General features: G+C 30.6%; 1 protein-coding gene across 1 annotated transcript; it reads right to left on the bottom strand.

The window, feature by feature from the left end:
• Positions 1-7,274: 7,274 nt before the first annotated feature.
• On the bottom strand, positions 7,275-24,663 carry LOC145306004 (uncharacterized). The gene is made up of 8 exons (XM_080147925.1): positions 24,541-24,663; positions 24,367-24,438; positions 24,136-24,190; positions 23,894-23,989; positions 23,295-23,390; positions 23,041-23,139; positions 7,873-7,971; positions 7,275-7,674 (listed from the first exon to the last, which is right to left on the bottom strand). Exons 1-8 carry the CDS (start codon positions 24,643-24,645, stop codon positions 7,589-7,591), a joined length of 708 nt encoding a protein of 235 aa, XP_080004051.1. The 5' UTR covers positions 24,646-24,663; the 3' UTR covers positions 7,275-7,588.
• Positions 24,664-25,465: the final 802 nt, after the last annotated feature.

Below are 25,465 nucleotides of genomic sequence, written 5' to 3'. Positions count from 1 at the left end.
AATAGATTTTTTTTCATTTCTTATACAAGAAGTATTTTTTTATATCTTAAAAGTTTTGCCTGTCTGTCTGTCTGTTTGTCTTTCTGTTTGTCTGTCTGTATGTCTGTCTGATTGCCTGTCTGTATGTCTGTTTGTCTGTCTGTTTGTCTGTCTGATTGCCTGTCTGTATGTCTGTGTGTCTGTCTGTCTGTTTGTCTGTCTTTTTGTCTGTCTGTTTGTGTGTCTGTCTGTTTGTCTGTCTGTCTGTTTGCTGTATGTTTGTCTGTCTGATTGCCTGTCTGTATGCCTATTTGTCTGTCTGTTTGTCTGTCTGATTGCCTGTCTTTTTGTCTGTCTGTTTGTCTGTCTGTTTGTCTGTCTGTTTGTCTGTCTGTTTGTTTGTCTGTTTGTCTGTCTGTTTGTCTGTCTTTTTGTCTGTCTGTTTGTCTGTCTGTTTGTCTGTCTGTTTATTTGTCTGTCTGTTTGTCTGTCTGTTTGTCTGTCTGTTTGTCTGTCTGATTGTCTGTCTGTTTGTTTGTCTGATTGTCTGTCTGTTCGTCTGTCTGTTTGTCTGTCTGTTTGTCTGTCTGTTTGTCTGTCTGTTTGTCTGTCTGTTTGTCTGTCTGTGTGTCTGTCTGTTCGTCTGTCTGTTTGTCTGTCTGTTTGTCTGTCTGTTTGTCTGTGTGTTTGTCTGTCTGTTTGTCTGTCTGTTTGTCTGTCTGTGTGTCTGTTTGTTTGTCTGTCTGTTTGTCTGTCTGTTTGTCTGTCTGTTTGTCTGTATGTTTGTCTGTTCGTTTGTCTGTCTGTTTGTCTGTCTTTTTGTCTGTCTGTTTGTCTGTCTGTTTGTCTGACTGTTTGTCTGTCTGCTTGTCTGTTTGTTTTCTGTCTGTTTGTTTTTCTGTTTGTCTGTCTGTTTGTCTGCCTGTCTGTATGTCTGTTTGTCTGTCTATTTGTCTGTCTGTTTATCTGTCGGTTTGTCTGTCTTTTTGTCTATTAAATTGATGAATTATTGTATATCCCCATGCAATGATGATGAACAAAATTTCTTTAGTTTAATACTAAGAGTTGCAGAGTTTGGATACTTTAACAAATGAATACAAGCACCTAAAGTTTTAAGCTAACAAATAAGAAAGTGTGAATGTAAAACAATGTGTACTATAATGTGTACCCCTGTCCATTACGAACGGTCGGACAGACGGACACTTCTCAAATGTTAAAAAGCTTAGCTCCAATGATGTAATACATAGATTATGAAATACACTCTTTCCCATGGATGGAGTGGATATTGTACTGTATATTATGCTGGTACACAAACACGCTCTCTCATTCATTGGTGCTTTAAAAACAACATTGGGTACTCTTATCAAATATTGATTGGTTGGTTCCAACTAATGGTGTTAAAGTTTCTTTAATCTACAAAAAGGGGTAATTTTATTTACCATCATTGAGAATGTACTGTACGTACACCAATTTATCGTCCATTGTCTTATCCCTTAAAATCCATGAACTAACTGGATGTAGTAAGATGGTGGTGGCACTTATGCAGAAGGGGTAACTTTGTTTATCATTACTGAGGATGTAATGTGCATCAATTTATCATCCATTGTCTTATCTCTTAATACCCCTGGTCTTACTATATGTAATAAGATGGCGTTGGCACTTATGCAGAAGGGGTAACTTTGTTTATCATTTCTGGGGATGTACTGTACATTAATTTATCGTCCATTGTCTTATCCCTTAAAATCCATGAACTTACTAGATGTAATAAGATGGTGGTGGCACTTATGCAGAAGGGGTAACTTTGTTTATCATTACTGGGGATGTACTGTGCATCAATTTATTGTCCATTGTCTTATCCTTTAAGATCCATGGACTTACAAGATGTAATAAGATGGTGGTGGCACTTATGCAGAAGGGGTAATTTTGTTTATCATTACTGAGGAGGTACTGTACATCAATTTATCGTCCATTGTCTTTTCCCTTAATATCCATGGACTAACTAGATGTAATAAGATGGTGGTGTCACTTATTGCAGAAGGGGTAACTTTGTTTATCTTTACTGGGGATGTACTGTACATTAATTTATCGGCATTGTCTTATCCCTTATGGTACTTATGCAGCAGGGGATGTACTGTACATCAATTCATTGTCCATTGTCTTCTCCCTTAATACCCCTGTACTTACTAGATGTAATAAGATGGTGGTGTCACTTATTGCAGAAGGGGTAACTTTGTTTATCATTACTGAGGATTTACTGTACATCAGTTTATCATCCATTGTCTTATCCCTTAACATACCTGAACGTACTAGATATAATAAGATGGTGATGGCACTTATGCAGAAGGGGTAACTATGTTTATCATTACTGGGGATGTACTGTACATAAATTTATCATCCATTGTTTTATCCCTTAATATCCCTGTACTTACTAGATGTAATAAGATGGTGTTGGCACTTATGCAAAAGGGGTAACTTTGTTTATCATTACTGAGGATGTACTGTGCATCAATTTATCGTCCATTGTCTTATCCCTTAATACCCCTGGTCTTACTATATGTAATAAGATGGTGGTGGCACTTATGCAAACTAGAAGGACTTAATATGTTCATACATTAAAGTCAAAAAACAGTTTACCTAAACTCGCTAAGAAAACCCGCTTTCCAAAGAGTTTAAAATATGTTTTTTTTTCTCTTCAAAATCCTAATAATAAAGTCACAGGATGTCTATTTGTCTGTGTGTTTGTATGTTTGTATTGAAGGAACGGCTGAACAGATTGGGTTCTCCTTAACAGTGTAGCTTCTCATAGGTCCTGGGAAGGTTTATTACTATTTTGGGGGAGGGTACCACCACCTTCCCAAGAGAAATCACAAAAAAATGAGAAAAAAAAGTTTTGCATAGAGACTTGAACGCAACATAGACAAATCATTTCTCAAATTAGATATTTGAAATAAAAAAAACATTTAAAGTGCCACTAGAGGCCTCTTGTTGCCTCTAACCGCTAGTTAGAACTAAATAGGGGTGGGGGGCTTTAAGTAGATCCAAAAGTAGTTTTCATTAAAAGTATTTTTGTGAAAATTAGAAGATCTCAGTAATATTACATCAGGGGTGTGAAGGGATAAGACAATGGACAATAAACTTATGAACAAACCCAATTATGAAAAACAAAATTTTCCTGTCTGTCGATTAGAATTACAGGTACAAAGATTAGGCAATTCTAAATTGTACCAAACAATCTAGATTTAACCAAACAAAACAAGGTTATTAGGCCAACGAATCATAAAAAGTGTTTATAAAACTAGATCAGTATATTTTGCATTCCATGGTATTTTTATTACAAAATGAAGTCTTCATCAAAGATATGTAATAATTTACATGTGTTGTTTTGAAATAACACTTTAAACTTGAGTTAGAGTGTGTAAGTTAAGATTTACATAGAATCTTCACATATCGTCATACAAAAGTTTCATTTTACTCAAAAATGCTTACCTACCATGAAAAAAAATCCCCAAAAATGTAATGTATCGTATTGTAATATAGAGAGTTCTCCACGGATATTAAAGTGAAAAGTTATAAGATTAAATCCTATCTTGTTAGACCTGAGGGTCCAGAGGCCCAGGATAGCATAACTAGTAATAATATTATGAACATAGAATCTTCACATATCGTCATACAAAAGTTTCATTTTACTCAGAAATGCTTACCTTATAAGAAGCTTCCCTTAAAAATTGACTAACTTTTTGTCTTTAGGTGTATAAGACACATTTCTAAAAAAAAGTTTGGGCAGTTTTGATCCTACCAATCAAAGTTTATTAGATTACACAAAGTTTTTAAGTCAACGATAAGAAACCGTGATTATAAAACTTTGGGTACCAGTGTAATTTACTGTCCAATGTCCTCTCCCTCCCTGGGTTTTGAACATTCTACTTATTAAACTCTGTTTAGACTATAAGTATAAGAGATAATGAGGGATATAAAGATAAGAAAACAGCTGATAAGTTTATGTACATCCCTAATGATGATACACAAAACTACCACTTAGAGTATATTACAATTAGTAGTTAAAACGTTTGAATCCCCAACTTCATGATCCAACCAATCATAATTCTCTAAAGTCCCCAAAGTTGTTAAACCAACGAATAAGAAAACGTGATTATAAAACTTCTGGTACCAGAGTAATTTATAACCCAACATTCTTGTACCTTCTACTTAAACTCTGTTAGAATATGAAGGGTATGAATGAGATAATTGTAAAGATTTAATATTTAAATACAATTTTAAAATCAAGGTTAGGGTTTAATTTATACATTATGTAGAATATGCAGAGAGGGGACAATGGGCTGTTAATTATACTAGTCCCTAAAATTTATTTTAATAACGTTTTCTCACTCGCTGGCTTGATAATTTTGAGGACTTTAATTGAATTGTATTGGTTGGTTCACTAAATAAGGTGTCCAAACGTTTCAACCACTAATTTTGTGTACCATCATTGGAGATGTACATCAATTTTTCGGCCATTGTCTTATCCCTTTATATCCCTGAATAGAATCTTTTACAGTGGCGTGCACTGGGTTTGAAAGGAATCTGATAGTTCCAACACTCCTTTTAAAATAAAATCTAGGGTGTATGCGCTTTAGGAGAGGGTGTAATTCCTAGAAAAAGTGGGATGTAATCTTTTCAGAGGGGAAGAAACACCCCATAGGTGTCCATTCCTGACATAAGCAGCATACTCAAAGAATAAATCCTTTGACTTTTAAATTGACGAGTGAAGATTTTTTTGGTCTAAAATTTTACCTGCTTTTAGTTTGATACATGACAATGGACGGCGAATTTCCTTTATAAGATTAGTGTAAAGTTCTTAAGCATCTTTTAATCTTTCTCCCTAACTAGATTAACCTTTCGAAGGCTACTGAAAACATAATGAAACAACAAACAAACAAACAGACATTGTTAAGCAATATTAGAATAGCTCCGCTTGTGATAATAATAAAAGGTGCATCTGTAAGAAAGTTGGTTGTTCACACAAACTTGTGCAGTTTTCAGTTTTTAAAAGCAAACTTTTTCAATAATTAGAGTCTGTATGTAACAGGTAGTCTGATCCTGGGTTCGGCAGCCGCGCCTCAGCCGCGCATAAGCCTCAGTTTAAAACCTGCTTGTGAGCAGAAAAAGAAATTTCATAAAGAAGGATTGTCTGCTAAAGTGCCGTTTTATACATCCAGCTGAATTTTAAATGATAAAATGACGATTTCACTGAGGATTACACGCGGCTTACGCGCTGCTGCCGATCCCTGGTCTGATCCCTGTTTTAGACATTTTAGAATTGTCCTGTTTTGCATGGTTATTCCTGTTGTAGCTAGGTACAACATAGAAAAAGTGAAAAACTACTTTCTGGCAATAGTTTTGGAGTATGGTTGGATAAATCGATGTATACATCCCCATGGTGATAAATAAAATTAATCCTTCTCTTTGAAAAGTATGGATACTACTGGTTTTGAAATAACTAATCAAATTTAGTAAAAATACCTAAAGTTTTTGAGCCAACAAACAAGATTTATAAATCTTTGATTTCCATTACAATTTGATGTAGAAATTTTTTTTAAAAGGGTTCTTTTGCTTATTTGATTGAATATCTCAGAAAGTTGTTCTACTAGAAAGTTTTTCACTTCCGAACGCATCCAGAAATTAATCATAAAACTTCACAACTTTTTCCAGGGAGAAAGGGAACATTAGACTGTAAATTGAAATGGTACCCAAAGTTATTGGTTGGGTCAAAAACATTGGATACTTTGACTTTGATCGGTTGGTTCTAAACTAGTAGTGTTTAATTAATTTTTCAACTAATAATATGCATAAAGGGCAATTTTGTTAACATCATTGGGGATGCATTTAAATTTATTGTCCATTGTCTTATCCCTTAAGATATCTGAAACTTGTAACAACAATTCAAATATAACTGATGAGAAACAAAATTACCCCTTCTGAAGATCAAAATTATTGGTTGGAACGTTTGAACACTAAAAGTTTGTATCAACCAATCAGTTCTTGAAAGGGCAAGTAAGATTTTTACACAAATTGGAATTCCTATTTTATATTATTTTTTACTATTTTTTTCTCTAAGATAACATATGATTTGGATCTGTTACAGGGATATTGAGGGATAAGACAGTGTACGATATTTTAACTTACATTAACAATTATGAGAAACAAAACTGACTTTAGTAGATCAAAGATATTGGGTGAAGAGTTTGGTCAATGTTGGTAGTTTGAATGAGCCAATATAGATTTAAATAATACCCACAAATTTTACGCAGCAAATGTTTATATAACTTTGGGCACCAGTATAAAGTCCAATGTCCTGTTTCTTTCCCTGTTTTGATGTGATTCTGCAATGAAAAATAGATAGAGATAAAGATTTTTACAGTATGGCTTTGAAACTGATTAATATCCGCTGGATTAGAGCTGGTTCTCGGTTGGAAAATCATGTTTAGCATTGTTTTGCAAACAATTTTCCACAAACATATTCTATTTTAATATCTTCGGATAGCTTTCTGTTATAGATTATTTTAAAGTAAATGTTATATACAAAGCTTTACTATATTCAGATTGTGAACAACAAAGAAAATAGTTCATGATTCCCCATATTGTTTCTTATAGACGGACAGACATTTCAAATTATAGAGTAGCTTCAATTTTAGGAAAAGTTCAATTAATAATTTCAAAAATTTTAACCATAATATGTAACTAAAATGAAATATCCTTGAGCACAAAAAAAAACATGGATTGACAAACAGGCAAATTGAATCAAGCATTGTTCAGTAGTAAAATTTTTTTAAAAATAAGTACATGTCTTTTGTTGCATGACCCATAGACTGGTTTACAAATTAAGTTGTATACTGGATGCTCTTTGGAAAATTAATTTTCAGCTATTTATCTTCATTATCAGGAGAGAAAATAAAAAAAAAATATGTAAAAATAAAAATAAAACCTATGAACACAAATATTTTAAAACATCAAAGATATGTAAAAATCATTTTAAAAAGCTGCTATGTATGTTATTTACTCCAGTTATCTAACTTCAATAGCTGCTGAGTAAATCTCATTTTTATATAGGATTATTGACAGACAAAGAGATAGATTTAGATAATTATAGAGTAGCTTCGCTACTTAAAAGAGAAATCCTGTTGTACAAACTAGTTTATTGAGTGTTTAAAAATTGTTAATATCATAGATATAGTTAGTAAAGATTATATGTTTACTGTTGAAATACCATTACCTTTTTATGTTTATTTAATAAAACATTTAATCTGTGATTATAATGTAATAAAGTACAAATACAAATTGAAAACAAACATCAAAATAAAATCAGAAGTAAGTGAAATGGTCATTACCAATTTTAATTGATATAAAGCTATATTATTAATCAGTGGTACCCTCCTCAAGTCAAAATTGAGGGGAGGGGAGGGGGGAGGTGAGCTTTTAGAGGTATCATACACACAACAAGTAAGATTACATAATATTATTAAGAAGTGGAAATTCCTTCCTCTACTCCAACCTTTACATGAGCAACATAGTAGAAAGTCACAAAAGTTGGATCATCACTCTATAAGTAATCTTAAGTTAAGTAACGTTTAATTATTCCGTCACATACATATCTCATCCAAAGGTTACACTTAATTGCATAATCCAGAGCTGTTCTGCCTAAAATAAAACATAAATCAATTACCATAATTGTATGTCTAGTAAAAATACTATATAAAAAAAGTACAAATTATTAGCGTCAGAACCTGGAGTGTCCTGCAAAAGTGTCAAAAATTATAATGAAAATAAATAAAAAGATTTGAATAGATTTATTATTATATTAATAGATTATTATATTATCTATATATTAATACTCACCATCATTATCCTTAGCCTTTAAATCTGCCTTGTATTCTAATAATACTTCTATAATATCAGACTCCATATTCTCTACTGCATACATTAGACTAGTCTTGCCTAGAGATATATTGAAAAGTAGATTATATACAGAAAGACCTACGAAAAAGTATCTTTTAGTGTTTACAGCCCTTATTTCTCAAACTATAATCAAAAATAGCATATTTCTGTGTTCCCTGTACATTTCCACACAAGCATATATTAAATTTTAATTTTACCTCCATTAACACCGGAGATTTTTAGAGCTAAAGTTTTGAAAAGGGATTGGTAACTAAAGAACAAGTTAACTAATTATCTCTTTTTTATTCCACCAAAAAATATAAATTTTTAATGTAAAAAAATACTACTGAATGAATTGATTATTTGCAAATGTCAGGCTATTTACTCACCCTTCTTTATGAAAAGGATTAATTATGACAGTTGCTCCGCCCCCTTTTCTGGCATCTCAATCACTTAATAGGTGGTTAATTAAGCTTTTTAGACTAAAAAATCATTATGTTTTAATTTTATTTTCTTTAAAATATTTTTGTTATTAAATTTAGGATAATGAAACAAAAATAATTTTCCTGCTATATTCATAAAGATTTATTTGTTTTTTTAATCTAAAACAATTTTGCCTGGTAATAAGTTTTTTTCAAAATACCATTAAACTAAAAAAGACTCAAAAAATATGTGTAAAAAATTTCTTCTAACTTAAAATCTAAATTTTTTTTTCATTTTGTATAAACTTTCTGCTAGTAACAAAAATAAAAGGATTTCTATCTTAATTTTGCTAAAGAAGTCGTTTCATTTTAAAAGTTACTTTTTGCTCAGTCACGCTTTCAAAACTTTAGCTCTAAAAATCTCCAGTGTTAATGGAGGTAAAATTAAATTTTTTATACTAGGTGTTTTATAAAAAAACTGCGTTTTCCGGAGTTGGGAAACAACCAGTAAGAGTATGAAAAAAATAATTATATATTCTAATTCTCTATAAAAATATGGATAAATTTTATAAAAGGTGATTTTTAATATCTCTTAAAACAATAGCGCTTTTTAGAGCTTAAATAATTCAAAATGTCTGTGTGTTGCTTTATTCTTGTAGAATTTAGGGCTAAAACGTTCAACTAAAGTGTTCTTTTTACTTGAAAACAACATTATATCATGCCCAATGAAATATTCTAATGATCATATTTTAGATTTAACTTAAATATGCTTATTTTTACAGAACAAATGATTAACTTTATTGTTGCTTTAATTGTAATTCAATTTGTTAGTATTAAAAATCTTCATGTTTGTTCCTCACTCCTCCCCCTTTAATCTCCTAATCACTTTTGATTGATACATGACATATTACTCAAATATCAAGTTATTAAAGAAAAAGTCTTTTTTGCGGTAATTTTGAACCAAGATAACTTGCTTATTTTTACAGATATTGAAATGAAATAAAAAGTTACTTGTTTTATTCTTCAATGCGCACAGTATTATAAGAGATTCCTTACTTAAAAATGATGTTGAAATAGAGAAATAGAAAAAAGTAAATTCTGAAGAACCTAAAAAGCTCTTTGCATGTAGCAAAAAAAAGAAAAAATGTAAAAAATCTTAAATGGTTACATTTATTTAACCTTTTGTTACTTAAATATTGCACTTTTCAACCTATATGTTGAACAATAAATGAGTTATTTGATTATAATTGTTATCACAGTTTTAGCATCAGGCATTTTTACCCTACATATACCTTTCAGTACAGCCGCATTTTTAGAGATATTGAAAAACACCTTATGTAAATGTTATGTACATTTTTACAGAGAACATATGGACATATAATTATTTTTTTTCATGCTTCTTCTGGTTGATTCCCAAAACTGGAAAACGCAGTTTTTTTTGAAACACCTTGTATATGCTTGTGTAAAAATGTATAGAGAACAAGGATATATGCTATTTTTGATGATACATTAAGAAATAAGAGATGTATACCCTAAAAGATACTTTTTCATGGGTCTTACTGTATATCAGGCATATGCTGGGTAGAAATTTAATAAAAAATAATACAAAGGTGTTAATTACCATTAAAATATTGATATTTAGGGACGTGTGAAATTGACTGGAAATTTTAATATTTTGGCCGAATAAAAATATTAAAAAATCAGGTCAGGATTTTATTGCCCTAGATACTCCCTTTTTTTAATTTCTAACCCTTTATTAATAATCTCCAAACTTCTCATGAACTTTATGATTTTACAAGTTTATTAAAAATAATTAAATGCTAATCAGAGCAATAAAAATCCGAGACAGACACGAGTATCTATTTACCATTTAAAAACACCAAATCTCTCCAAGATATATATTATTCAAGTTTTATACAAGTTTGGGTATCATTATAATTATTCAAATTTGGGTACTTTATTTCTTAATATCTGCGGAAAACTGTCTGTAATAAAATGCAATAGATATGAAAATCATATCATCGCGATTGGGTACCACTATAATTATATAAGATGGGTACCATTATGATAATTTAAATTTGAATGCTATATTTCTTAATATCCGCGGAAAACTTTTTAATTTAACCTTTTTCCTGTTAAATTTTTTTGTTTCAAATTTAAAATCCACGGAAAAATGTCTATAATATGATGCGATAAATAACTAGTTAATTAAAGTCAACGAAACCCCCTCTTTCTACCTACATATTTTGGGGGTTAGCGAGATCAATTAGTACAGACATCAAATCTTTTATCCAAGATATATCATTGTTTATCCTTGTTTTTCTTTTCTTAAATTAATCTTACAATCTCTACATATATTCACAACCAGGGATCTCAAGAGATAAGACAATGAATGATAAATTGATGTTTGTACCCAATGATGATATTTAAATTATTACTTAGTTGAAAAGTTAAGACACTGCTAATTAAAAAAGCCGTCTGTAATACAATGCGATATATATGAAAATCATATCGGTTAGCATATTTACATTAAAATGATTATTTTATTTTAAAATCTGTAGTAATCTAATTATAGAAATTTACCATTATAATCATTTAAAGTTACTTTTACTAAATTTTGAAACATTTACATAGAATACATTTTACATTAAATTGATTATTCTTATCTAAATTTGGGTACTTTATATCTTAATATCCGTGGAAAATTGTCTATTATACAATGCGATAGATATGAATCTTGGATCTTGCGCAAGATTATCCTTTACTCTGTCTCTAATGAAGTGAAACTTGTAGCGGGCTAATATAAGATACCCCTATCCAGCCAGTTTAAACTGTCCAATCCCCTTCTACTAGGTAAACGAACTAACAGTTAAATGATGTCCATTAAAGAAACCTCAATTGACTACTATTTTTCTCCTGCCATAATATGCACGTAATAAGCGGTTTTAATGATTTGAAAATGTAAATAAAATGTGGAAGGGAATGGTCACCAAGTAAATGATAGTAATTAAAGTTTATCCATATCAAACCATGTAGTTACCATGAAGGATAGAGATAAATCAGGGAGGAAGGGGACATTGGCCTGTAAATTATAACAGTACCCAGTGATTTAAATCACGTTCTTTCATTTTTTCAATTTATGAAGGGTAATTTTGTTTATCTTAATTGGAGAGTGTTCATCATTTTTTAAACCATTGTCTTATCCCTTAGGACCCGTGGTTAGGATACAAAATAAAGAAAATAATTGCTACATGTCTAAATTGCAATAGCCGTTCTCCGCCTACTTTATACAACTCCACCCCCACCCCCTCCCCGATTTACTGACCCCTTTGATTTTATTATTTCCTTTACTTTAACTTAATTCTAACCCAGATATCTAAAGGGATAAGACAATGGGCGATAAATTTATGTACACCCTCAATGATGACACACAAAATTACTCCTTCTGTAGAACACAATTAGTGCTTGAAACGTTTGGACACACAACTTTATAAACCAACCATTCAAAATTCACTAATGTCCCCAAGGTTCTACTAAGGCCAATGATTAAGAAAACGTTATTATAAAACTTTGGAGGCTAGAGCAATAAACCGCTCATTGTACCCTCTATCTATGAATCTAACCACTCCCTTTCTTGTGCTACACATATGAATTAGTAAAAGTATTAGTTAACTCGCCCCTAGTCTCTATATTACCAATTGTTAACAATAGTTTTATCTGGGAGGCAATGGACATTGGGCTGTTTATTAAACTAGTCCCCAAAGTCTTAAAATAACGTTTTCCTATTGGTTTGCTTAATAACCTTGGGAACTTTTATTCAATTTTGATTAGTTGATTCATTTAATTGAGTGTCCAAACATTTTAACCACCAATTGTAATCTACAGAAGGAGTAATTTTGTGTATCATGATTGGGGATGTAAATCAATTTATCTGCGATTGTATTATCCCTTTAGATTCCGGATTTTTATCCTCCAGTAGGGGAGAGGATGGGGTAAGAGAAGTGGAAGGGAGAAATCGTTATTTTAGACAGCTGCATAATTCATTTTATTAGAGCTCATAAAAATCTGGTGTAAGATCAAAGTAATAGTACATCCATTTAATAAGCATAAGAAATAATGGAAATTGCAATCTAAATTCAAATTAAAAAGCTGAAGATATGTTAAGATAAGAGTCATCATAAAAGGTTTGAAACAAATAGGACTTATCAATCACCCTAAAAATCAATCTGTTATAGGCACTAAGGCAGACAAACCTAATATATAGAAAATATTTAAACGTATAAATTTTTAGATAAATTTTGTTATTTCCAATAGATATAATTAATATCCCTCCCATATATCTTTACTAATAAAACAGGAAGTTGAGGTTTTCATCTGAGCAAAAGGTCTAACCTTACTTTTTATAAAGCAGAGTTTTTCTGTAATTAGGGTCGGTATGTCCTTCGTTTAAACAGTATTCTGTATTTAACAAAAAAATACGTAGAATTTTGTTAAAAATAATACATTTATATTATGCTTAATTTGTTCTGGCACTCTAAAAATGTTAATATTCGTCCTACCATTCTAGAGCTTCGCTTTTATGGATGTTGTCATCCTTGTAATTTTCTCAAAAGTTAGATAGATATATTTGGGCGGGGGGGGGGGGGTTGGTAACCTTTTTTAATTATCTATTGTAATACTACAAAATACATGTGTTAGGTGTGATGGGGGGAGGGTTGGTCAAATGGGGTTAATTTATTTTTTTAAAGCGAAGCTTTTCTACAATTAGGGTAGTTCCGTCCATTTACAGTTAGCTTTTTTCGTTAATTTAAACAGGTTAGAATTGTCCTATCGATTTCAAACTTTGTATGCTGATTCATATAACAATAAGGTACGACTTAGAAATCGTAGTAACTCTATAATTGTTACCAAAAAGTCCGTACGTCCATTTAAAAGAAGCAGATTTTTTACTTTTTTTGACTACAAATTTTTGAATGTTAAAATTATCCTATACATCTGATTCTTTGAATACTGATTCCTATTTCAACAAGGTACAATGTGTTAAGCGAAACATCTCTATAATTAAGTCCTAAAAACGACAGTATGTCCTGAAACAGTATCATGTATTTAATCAGTTTTGCAACAAATTTACTAACAATTTTGTACATATAAGCTTGTTCATTACTATTCAGTTTATACTAGTGTTAATGTTCGTTTGTCCTTCCATTTAAGAGCTTTATGGATGTTGTCATTCTTGTTTGTTCATCAAATCATTGTATTTGTCTTTCTACTTAGAACTGAAAATTAATATATTTAAAATAGACTGACACACAAATAATTTAACCCCCATTGCCCCCCCCCCCCATTCACATAATTAGATATTAGATATTAGTTGTTATTATAATTAAACATGATTAATTCCACTGCTGCTCTGTATTATACTCTAAAATAGACAAATAGACAGACAAACAGAGAAACATCCTGTTACTTTATTTAAAGGATAGGATTGTCAACCAAAATACTCTTTTGAGCACTAACAATCTCTCTCCCCATCTATTTTTTTCTAGTTTTAGGGCTTCGCTTTTATGAATGTTGTCATCCTTATAGCTCTAATAATATTAATACAATTGAGCATAGAACATTTAATTTACTGATATATTTTTGCTTGTGATTATCATATCATTAGCTGCTGCGCCCCTATATGCAGTGGTGGGTAGCCAAAAACTATCTAAAGGCTTAATAGGCTAACCCTAGCTGAGGGGGGGGGGGGATGGTTCGGATTATTTCTCATATTATTTTAATCCCTATAACCATCGCCTGCACCTCTCCCAATAAAATTTAAGCTTCTTTGTATATATCATTTTTACTCCTCCTACTAGTCATAAAGATCGACTATTACTTTCATTCATCATATACATATTTTTGCCAGAAAGATAGTTTTCTGCAGATTTTAAAATAAAATTACCATTATAATGTTAAATGTATTGTATGTTTAGATATTAATATTGCTAACAACTGAACCGATATGTTTTTCATAACCGCTGAACCAATGAACAATGAAGCTTCTTAATTAAAAGTGAAAGTTAATTTTTGTTTCTTATAACTTTTAAAACTACTCATAATTAAATATCAAGTTCCTATTGATTTATGGGGAGGGGGTGTTAATTATATCTACTGCTGTTAAAAACAAAGCTTTTCTATAATTGGGGCTGGTTTCACGTCCGTCCGTCTGTACATCTGGAACAGATAGATTTTTTCATTAATTTAGGCATGTTAGTATTAAAACTATTGTTTTCAAACTTTGAATGGTGATTCCTGTAGTAGTTAAGTACGATTTAGAAAGTGTAACAACTTTATAATACTAACTTATATTTCTGTTTATACTTATACATTTATATTCTGATTTTTCAGTTCTGACAACCTACAAGTGTTATTGTTTGTTTGTACTACTGATTTGCTTTTATGGATGTTGTCATCCTTGTTAATAAACCCTCCGATTTCCTTTATTTGGCTAAAGTTAAACAGAGTTGCCCCCCCCCCCATATTCAATTGAATATGATTTACTACTATGTTCTGCAAAAATAGATGCTAGGGTAGCATTCGCTAGTATCTATTATAAAACTACAAAAATATATGTGTGTTAGGTGTGATGGGGGGAGGGTTGGATGGGTGGAGAAAAGAGATGGAAATCGTAACCAACACTGAAATATGGTTAAATCATTTTAAGGGAGTTGTATAAAGTGGGCGGACAACGGCTGTTACAATTGAATTTAGACATGTAGCAATTATTTTCTTTATTTTGGGTATGGGATGGATTAAAGGGGTATCGTTGTATTAGCAAGCTAAAAGTTTCACTTCATTAGAGTACATGATAATCTTGTTAAAGATCCAAGTAATAATAAATCCATTAGTATAAACTACTTTTTACTTCTCATAATTGAAATAGATAGGACAATGTACGATAAATTAAACCCTTATCAAACTTATATGCTCAGGCATATGCTGGGTAGAAATTTAATAAAAAATAATATGAAGGTGTTAATTACCATTAAAATATTGATATTTAGGGACGTGTGAAATTGACTGGAAATTTTAATATTTTGGCCGAATAAAAATATTAAAAAATCAGGTCAGGATTTTATTGCCCTCTATGTCCCCTTTTTTTAATTTCTAACCCTTTATTACTAATCTCCAAACTTCTCATGAACTTTATGATTTTACAAGTTTATTAAAAATATTCAAATGATAATTAGGGCAATAAAAATCTGAGACAGACGCGAGTATCTATTTACCATTTAAAAACACCAAATCTCTCCAAGATATATACAAGTTTTATACAAGTTTGGGTATCATTATAATTATTTAAATTTGGGTACTTTATTTTTTTAATATCTGCGGAAAACTGTCTGTAATAAAATGCAATAGATATGAAAATCATATCATCGCGATTGGGTACCACTATAATTATGTAAGATGGGTACCATTATGATAATTTAAATTTGAATACTATATTTCTTAATATCCGCGGAAAACTGTCTGCAATAAAATGCAATATTAGCATATTACATAAAAGCAAAACTCCCTCCCCCCTTTTAGCACAATATTAGTTTTTAACATCTCAACAATCATAATATAATTCTATTTAGTTTTAATTTAACCTTTTTCCTGTTATAATTTTTTTGTTTCAAAATTAAAATCCACGGAAAAATGTCTATAATATGATGCGATAAATAACTAGTTAATTAAAGTCAACGAAAACCCCTCTTTCTACCTACATATTTTGGGGGTTAGCGAGATCAATTAGTACAGACATCAAATCTTTTATCCAAGATATATCATTATTTATCCTTGTTTTTTTTTCTTAAATTAATCTTACAATCTCTACATATATTCACAACCAGGGATCTCAAGAGATAAGACAATGGATGATAAATTGATGTTTGTACCCAATGATGATATTTAAATTATTACTTAGTTGAAAAGCTAAGACACTGCTAATTAAAAAAGCCGTCTGTAATACAATGCGATATATATGAAAATCATTTACATAGTATACATTTTACATTAAATTGATTATTCTTATCTAAATTTGGGTACTATCTATCTAAATATCCACGGAAAACTGTCTGTAATACAATAGGGAGGGAGGAGAAATTGAGCTGTTAATTACATTAGTATCCAAAGTTACTTTTACAAATTTTAAATTTTGAAACATTTGGCCACTGAAATCCACTTTATTAACACCACCCTCCATCCCCCATCCCCTTCCATAATATGAAAGGGGGGGGGGGAGGTGGGTTTATATCAACATGGATGACAACATCCATAAAAGCGAAATGGTAGTACAATCAAACATTAACATAAATGTATAAGTATAAACAAAAAGTATTACATAGTTGCTACTCTTTCTAAATCTAAACAATAATAGCATGCATGAATTAATGGAGCGCAGACGGACAAATTATAGAAAACGGATAGCTTTTTTAGTTAATTTAGGCATGTTAGAATTGTCCTACCGATTTCAAACTTCAATTCTTTGGACAACAAAGTATAATGTTTCAATCGAAGCAACTCTATAATCAAGTTCTAAAAATGTTAGTATGTCCAAAACATTATCCTGTATCAAGCAGTTTTTCAACAAATTTACACTTTTGCTTCAACTTTTATTTTGTGATTATTCAGTTCTGACACAGTACAAGTGTTAATGTTCGTTTGTCCTACAGTTTCAGTGCTTCGCTGTTATGGATGTTGTCATCCTTGTTATTTAAGTATTAGTATTGGGTTATTTATGGCCCTCCCTCAAAACTTTTATTAATAAATGGAATAATGAATAACCCTCCCCTCTTTTCCTATAACTCTTCTATATATGTGCGTGCTCAATTTTTAACCTCATTTGCTCTACTTCGGTTAAAATGTTTTTTTTGAGAGGGTGGGGGGGGGGGGAGGCAGATGATGTGTATCATCATTGGGCCGGTAAACTAAATTTCTGACAAAAAATATGTATATCATGAATGAAAGTAAAAGTCGATCTTCATGGCTAGTAGGAGGAGTAAAAATGATATGTACAAAGAAGCTTAAATTTTATTTGGAGGGGTGCCGGCGTTGCTTCTAGGGATTAAAATATTATAAAAAATAATCCGAAACCCTCCCCCCCCCCCAGTAAGCCTATTAAGTTTTTAGATAGTTTTAGGCTACCCACCACTGCATATAGGGGCGCAGCAGCTAATGATATTACAATCACAAGCAAAAATATATCAGGAAATTAAATGTTCTATGTTCAATTGTATTAAGCTATACGTTCTATAAGGATGACAACATTCATAAAAGTGAAGCCCTAAAACTAGAAAAAAATAGATGAGGAGAGAGGTTGTTAGTGTTCAAAAGAGTATTTTGTTTGACAATCCTATCCTTTAAATAAAGTAACAGGAAGTTTTTCTGTTTGTCTGTCTATTTGTCTATTTTAAAGTATAATACAGAGCAGCAGTGGAATTAACCCAATCCGCCCCCCCCCCTCACTAATTATCATGTTTGATTATAACAACAACTAATATATATCTAATTATGTGAATGGGGGGGGGGGGGGTAATGGGGGTTAAATTATTTGTGTGTCTGTCTATTTTAAATATATTAATTTTCAGTTCTAAGTAGAAAGACAAATAGAATGATTTGATGAACAAACAAGGATGACAACATCCATAAAGCTCTGAAATGGAAGGACAAAAAAACATTAACACTAGTAGAGTGCAGGGAGTAAGGGAGGGGACAATGGATCGAAAATTCAATTTTTAGGAGTCTCAGACTTTGGGTACTGGCTTAAAGGGAATATACAAAAATTTAGCCGTTTCTGGCCAACCTTGGGTACTAAATATGAATGACGTCATGGGAAATCATGCAAAATCTCGCGGCATACGCGCGATAACAAAAACATAAACAATAAAAACAAACAGACAAAAAATTTCGATTTTAAAAATTTATTTTCATTGTGGCCGTGTACACTGTACAGTGTATATACTAAAATTGGAACGATAATATCTATTATAAAATAAAATATAAATATATTTAGAAATGAATGATCAATTTATCATTCATATCAAATTGTATTTTGATTTTCAACAAAACTTCTAGTTTGATTTTTTTAAAATCATAATAAGTAATCAAAAAAAGACATAAAGTATGTAACATCTAAATTATTTGTTTCAAATTATAATTAGGGAAATTATTTATCTTTCGTAAATTGATTCATTTAAAAACATTTGTTTTTATCTAATTCGTGTTTATATAAGTTATTATGAGTGAAGTTTTTCTATTATTAGGTCTTACCAATCCGTGCGTCCGTAACGGTTAGCTATTATTGAATTAGCTTATATGTACAAAATTGTAAGTAAATTTGTTGCAAAACTGATTAAATACATTATACTGTTTAAGGATATACTGACATTTTTAGGACTTGATTATAGAGATGCTTCGCTTATCACATTGTACCTTGTTGAAATAGAAATCAGTATTCAAAGAATCAGATGAATAGGATAATTTTAACATTCAAAAATTTGTTGTCAAAAAAAAGTAAAAATTTGCTTATTTTAAAGGGACGTACGGACTTTCTGGTAGCAATTATAGAGTTGCTACGATTTCTAAGTCGTACCTAACTGTTATATGAATCAGCATACAAAGTTTGAAATCGATAGGAAAATTCTAACCTGTTTAAATTAACGAAAAGAGCTATAACGGACGGACCTATCCTAATTATAGAAAAGCTTCGCTTAAAAAAAATAATTTAACCCCATTTGACCAACCCTACCCCAATCACACCTAACACATGTATTTTGTAGTTTTACAATAGATAATTAAAAATGTTACCCCCCCCCCCTCCCTGCTTTTGAGAAAATTTCAAGGATGACAACATCCATAAAAGCAAAGCTCTAAAATGATAGGACGAATATTAACATTTGTAGAGTGGCAGAACAAATTAAGCATAATATAAATGTATTATTTTTACAAAATTATATGTATTTTTTTTTCTTAAATACAGAATACTGTTTAAACGAAGGACATACCGACCATAGCCACAGAAAAGCTCTGCTTTATAAAAAGTAAGGTTTGACCCCTTGCTCAGATCAAAACCTCAACTTCCTGTTTTATTAGTAAAGATATATGGGAGGGATATATTTATATCTATTGGAAATAACAAAATTTATCTAAAGAATTTATAGGTTTAAATATTTTCTATATATTAGGTTTGTCTGCCATAGTGCCCATAACAAATTGATTTTTAGGGTGATAGACAAGTCCTATTTGTTTCAAACCTTTTTTAATGACTCTTATAACATTTCAGCTTTTTAATTTGAATTTAATTTGCAATTTCCATTACTTCTTATGCTTATTTAATGGATGTACTATAACTTTGATCTTACACCAGATTTTTATGAACTTTAGTAAAATGAATTATGCAGCTGTATAAAATAACAATTTCTCCTTTCCACTTCTCTTGCCCCATCCCCTCCCCTACTGGAGGATAAAAATCCAGAATCTAAAGGGATAAGACAATGGCCGATAAATTGATTTACATCCCCAATCATGATACACAAAATTACCCCTTCTGTAGATTACAATTGGTGGTACAAATGTTTGGACACTCAATTAAATGAATCAACTAATCAAAGTGGAATAAAAGTCCCCAAGGTTGTTAAGCAAACAAATAGGAAAACATTATTTTAAGACTTTGGGAACTAGTTTAATGATAAATAGATAAAACTATTGGTAAAATAGTGACTAGGGGCGAAATAACTAATACTCTTACTAATTCATATGTGTAGCACAGGAAAGGGAGTGGTTAGATTCATAGATAGAGGGTACAATGAGCTGTTTATTACTCTAGCCCCTAAAGTTTTATAATAACGTTTTCTTAATCATTGGCCTTAGAATCTTGGGGACATTAGTGAATTTTGAATGGTTGGTTTATTAAATTGTGTGTCCAAACGTTTCAAGCACTAATTGTGTTCTACAGAAGGGGTAATTTTGTGTGTCATCATTGAGGGTGTACATAAATTTATCGCCCATTGTCTTATCCCTTTAGATACCTGAATTAGTTTTCAGTTAAAGTAAAGAAAATAATAAAATCAAAGTGGTCAGTAAATCGGGGAGGGGGGATGGAGTTGTATAAAGTGGGCGGAGAACAGCTATAGCAATTTAGACATGTAGCAATTTTTTTCTTTATTTTGTATCCTAACCATGGGTCCTAAAGGATCAGACAATGGTTAAAAAAATGATGAACACTCTCCAATCAAGATAAATAAAATTAACCTTCAATTAAAAAAAAATAAAAGAACGTGATTTAAAGCACTGGGTACTGTTATAATTTACAGTCCAATGTCCCCTTCCTCCCTGATTTCTCTCTATCCTACAAGGTAAATAAAAGGTCCGATATGGATAAACTTTAACTACTATCATGTACTTGGTGACCATTCCCTTCCAAATTTCATTTACATTTTTACGTGCATATTATGGCAGGAGGAAAATAGTCGTTAATTTAGGTTGCTTTAATGGACATCATTGACATCGTTTACCTAGTAGAAGGGGATTGGACAGGTTAAAGGGGCTAGATAGGGGCATCGTTATATTAGCCAGCTACAAGTTTCACTTCAGTAGAGTACAGGATAATCTTGCGTAAGATCTAAGTAATAATAAATCCAATTAGTATAAACTACAAATTTCTTATAATTGAAAAAATAGCATGTCTTGAATCAATTTGCTATTGTGTCTTTTTGCGAATATAAAACAGCAAGTGAACGTGATTATATACAGAGGTGAATGCACACTCATTTATACTATAACATTTCAAATCAACTCTAAAATCAAAGAACCCCAACACTAATAAAATAGGCGAAAACCAGTGTTATTATTTTATAAAGGCAGAACTCAATCAGTCTAATGGGTACTCAGAGATTTAGCTTTATAAAGACCCTAAAAATGTATGGATGTTGTTGTCAGTAATATGTTAGTATGTATGGACTCAATTGTATATAAACTTCGCTTCGCTTTTATGGATGTTGTAATTCTTGTTTTAAAACTTTTATTCAAGAGATAAGACAATGAACGATAAATTGATGTATAAATAATTATCGCATCGTATTAAAGATTTCTTTGATAAGACAATGGAAGATAAGTTGATGTATATACCCAATGATCTATTATTACATACATCTAACAGTGAGATTTTTAGATTAAAAAAGGTAAAAATAATAAAAGTAATTCAACTATGTATTGACATATTGATGTTCAGATTTCGTGATTATTATTCAAAATATTTATTAATTTGGTGTTTTACCTAGAGGTCATAAAAAATCTGTGAGGTTGTAAAATTTCCCCCTTCCCCCCACGTAACGAAAACTGGCCAACCCAAGAAATTCATAAATTTGTTTATTATTTTATTGCCTTTACTGACCACAAAAATGAATATTTTTATTCCAATATTAATATTGAAAATATGAACCCTTCCCCTCTGAACAAAATTATAAATTTAGGTGTTAATTAATACTTCCTTTGTGAACGAAAAATTTAATATTTAAACCCATTAGATATATTGATATTTGAGTCCAAATATGGACTGACCACAAAATTTTTCAATTTTTTAAAATCTAATGCTACCTAGCCTATGCCTGTATATGCTAACTAATTACTATAAGTTTTGGTATCTTTAAAAAAATATAATAGTTAAGAAGACAATTGATTGCATTGTATTACAGACAGTTAAGTTTTAACATAATTATATTTAATGTAATAAATATAACCATTTTGAAAAAGGTCTGTCAGTAGGTCAATCCGACTGATTAATAGAATGCATAAAATTTAAAGGATCAATTTAGCAAGCATTATTATAAATATTTATTAAAATGGAAGCCAAATTATAATTATCGCATCATATTATAGATTCCTTTGTTGTTACCCCGAATATCTGCTTTATAACTAATGAACTGTCAGTAATATTTTGATATGTATGGATGTTGTCATTCTTGTTTTAAAACTTTTATTCAAGAGATAAGACAATGGATGATAAATTAATGTACATATTACTGTCAGTAATATTTTAATATGTATGGATTCAATTGTATATAAACTTCGCTTTAATGGATGTTGTCATTATTGTTTTAAAACTTTTATTCAAGAGATAAGACAATGGTTGATAAATTGATGTAAATATAATTATCGCATCGTATTAAAGCATTCTTGTTATGAAGGTTTTGTGATTAATTTTTGAAATATATTTTAATTTTCAATTCATATGAAAGTCATAAAAATTCCGTGAGCTCGTAAAATTTCCCCCTTCCCCCTACGTAACGAAAAATGGCCAACCCAAGAAATTCATAAATTTGTTTATTATTTTATTACCTTTACTGACCAAAAAAATGAATATTTTTATTCCAATATTAATATTGAAAATATAAACCCTTCCTATCTGAACAAAATTATAAATTTAGGTGTTAATTAATACTTCCTTTGTGAACGAAAAATTTAATATTTAAACCCATTAAATATATTGATATTTGAGTCCAAATAAGGACTGACCACCAAATTTTTCAATTTTATTAAAACTATTGCTACCTAGGCTATCCCTGCTGTATATTTACAAAATATTTGAATGCAAAGAAATTTAATACAAATAAATAAAAGAAAGGAAGTAATATATGTAGTGAAATGATTGTTTAATTACTAGGGAAATATTAGTACTAACCATCATTATTCTTAGCCTGAACATCAGCATTGTGTTCTAATAATAATTTTACAACTTCCAGCTTTCCATCCTGAGCTGCAAACATTAGACAGGTCATTCCTAGATAAATATAACGGGAGTAGATAGATATATTTACAAGCAATAATTAGATTAATAGATGAAAAATAATGAATGAAAGAAAAGAGGTAGTATATTAAGTTAAGAAAATGAAAAATAGTTATGTGATCATTAGATATATGTTTATTAGTACTAACCATAAGTAGTTTTAGCCTGTACATCAGCATTGTGTTCTAATAATAATTTGAAAACTTCCAGGTTTCCATCCATTGCATACATTAGACCGCTGTTCTCTAAACAAATATTACAGATTATTTCCAAACATAGTACTAATAGTAATAATATCAACAAAAAATGTAATATATATAGTTAGAAGTATAAATAATCGTTATTATTTAAATAGCAGAAATATATTAGTCAGGTCAAACGACCCAGGATAACTAAAGGGAGCCAAATATCTTCTTTTCTATCCTAACACCCAGGGTATTAGGTTAAGTAACAAACATCAGACAACCAACTCTTTGATGCACAACCTTTGGCTGAGAAGTCCTAACTGTGTACATTGTAATCAGTTGTGCCTATTTTGGGCCAATGCATTCCCCCTACTCTAAATATCACCTGATATAGTAGCAGTAGGAACATCTTTAGTTATGATGCAATGGTGGGCCAAGATTTAAACATATCCCCACTCCAAAAATGAAGGGATGCCCTGCATGTTATAAGTAGACTTACTCTCTACATCAAAACATTAATGTAGATGCATGTAAACCTAGTATGAATAAAAAGCTGTACTTACCGCGCCAAACTGCATCGACTGCATTAACATTAATTCCAATAGAAATTAATTCATTCACTGTATCAACATCACCATCACTTAATGCTTTAAACCATTCTAGATGCAATCATTAAATTAAAAATTAATAGAAAAAGCCTTTGCGACTCTAAAGTTTACATTATGTTCAGTGCCACAAATATTCTTTTCACATTTTTTCATATCAATTTTGTAGTCTATGAAATCTTTTTCATAGAAAAACTCACCTCTACCTCTATATCTTCCATTTAAGATTCTATTTTCATATTCCTTGTAACTCTCCTGATTAAAAAGATATGCATCATTAATTGTAAAATATCTGAATGATTGATATTTTATATATGTTTGAAATATTATACCATGTAAAAGTTTTGAATATCATTTAGATATATTTTAACATATTAGTATTTAAGATAAGATTGGTCTTTTAAATTTAATAATTAAAGATATTTCCATACCAATGTAGTTTCCTTAACAGAACAGTTATACGCTCTAGATATTTCCACAATATCTGTTGGTGATAAATTGTCCTAATGTTTAAAACAAAAAGAATCAATTTCTAAAATTTATTTTTTTCTTTTTTTCTTATAATGTGTTCATTTCATGGCAAAATTAATTAAGAATTTGCTTACTGGATACTTCTCCAGAACATTATTATCCAAAAAGACTTTATATTCTTGTTTAATCCTTGTACATATGGTGTTCTTTTTACAACCAGTGACCTGTGGATAGTGCATAACGCTGTAGAAGTCATAAATTGTCTGAATTTGTTGGAAACATTTATACTTAGATAAGAAAATTCTATTCTAGGGGGGGGGGGGAGAAGGGTCTTATAGATTCACAAATAATTACAATTATTTTTACTCACTCTTGCCAAACTGTATTTTCTGTCCCCAGAAATATCTGTTACCTGAAGTATCCAAATGACTTTAACCCTTAACAGTCAGATAGGGGGGGTGGAATGCTCCCCCATTTTCTGTGTGTAAAAGATAAAGGGCTATAACTTTTTAAATATAGGTATGAAACATAACTGACAGTTGAAATTTAAAAGCAAACATTAGATTTTTTATGAATTTTGTTAGAGGGCTACATTTAACTTTGTCCAAAACATGAGAGAAACAAAGCCAAACCAAACTATGTCACATTATGACAAATAGCCAACAGGAATACACTTAAACATTCCAACCAACATAAAACAACAGCAGAGTTCATTTCACATGCTAAGGAATGGAAATATAAACTACTTTTAATATCAAAAATATACCATGACACCAGTAGAATCATACCAAAGAGCCAAAAATACAAATAGGCCCCCAAATAACTTTGTGGGCAATTTATAGTTTATTTATAGAATTATTTTATAGATCATAAGTTTTTTTTTATTTTGGGGTAAAATTATAAGCTTTTAGGGCATTTTACTTCATAAATATTGTATTCTAGTATAGAGTAAAATTAGTTCTTTTGATTTCATCTATCAAAGTTCATTAACAATTTACTTCTTTACAATATATCATTGAATTAACATACAAATTATGATGATTCAGAATTGACTAGTAA

Source organism: Acartia tonsa, chromosome 14, assembly GCF_053477335.1.
Source record: "Acartia tonsa isolate MP-2025a chromosome 14, ASM5347733v1, whole genome shotgun sequence".
NCBI lineage: Eukaryota > Metazoa > Arthropoda > Copepoda > Calanoida > Acartiidae > Acartia > Acartia tonsa.
This window is presented reverse-complemented; position numbering and strand designations above follow the sequence as displayed.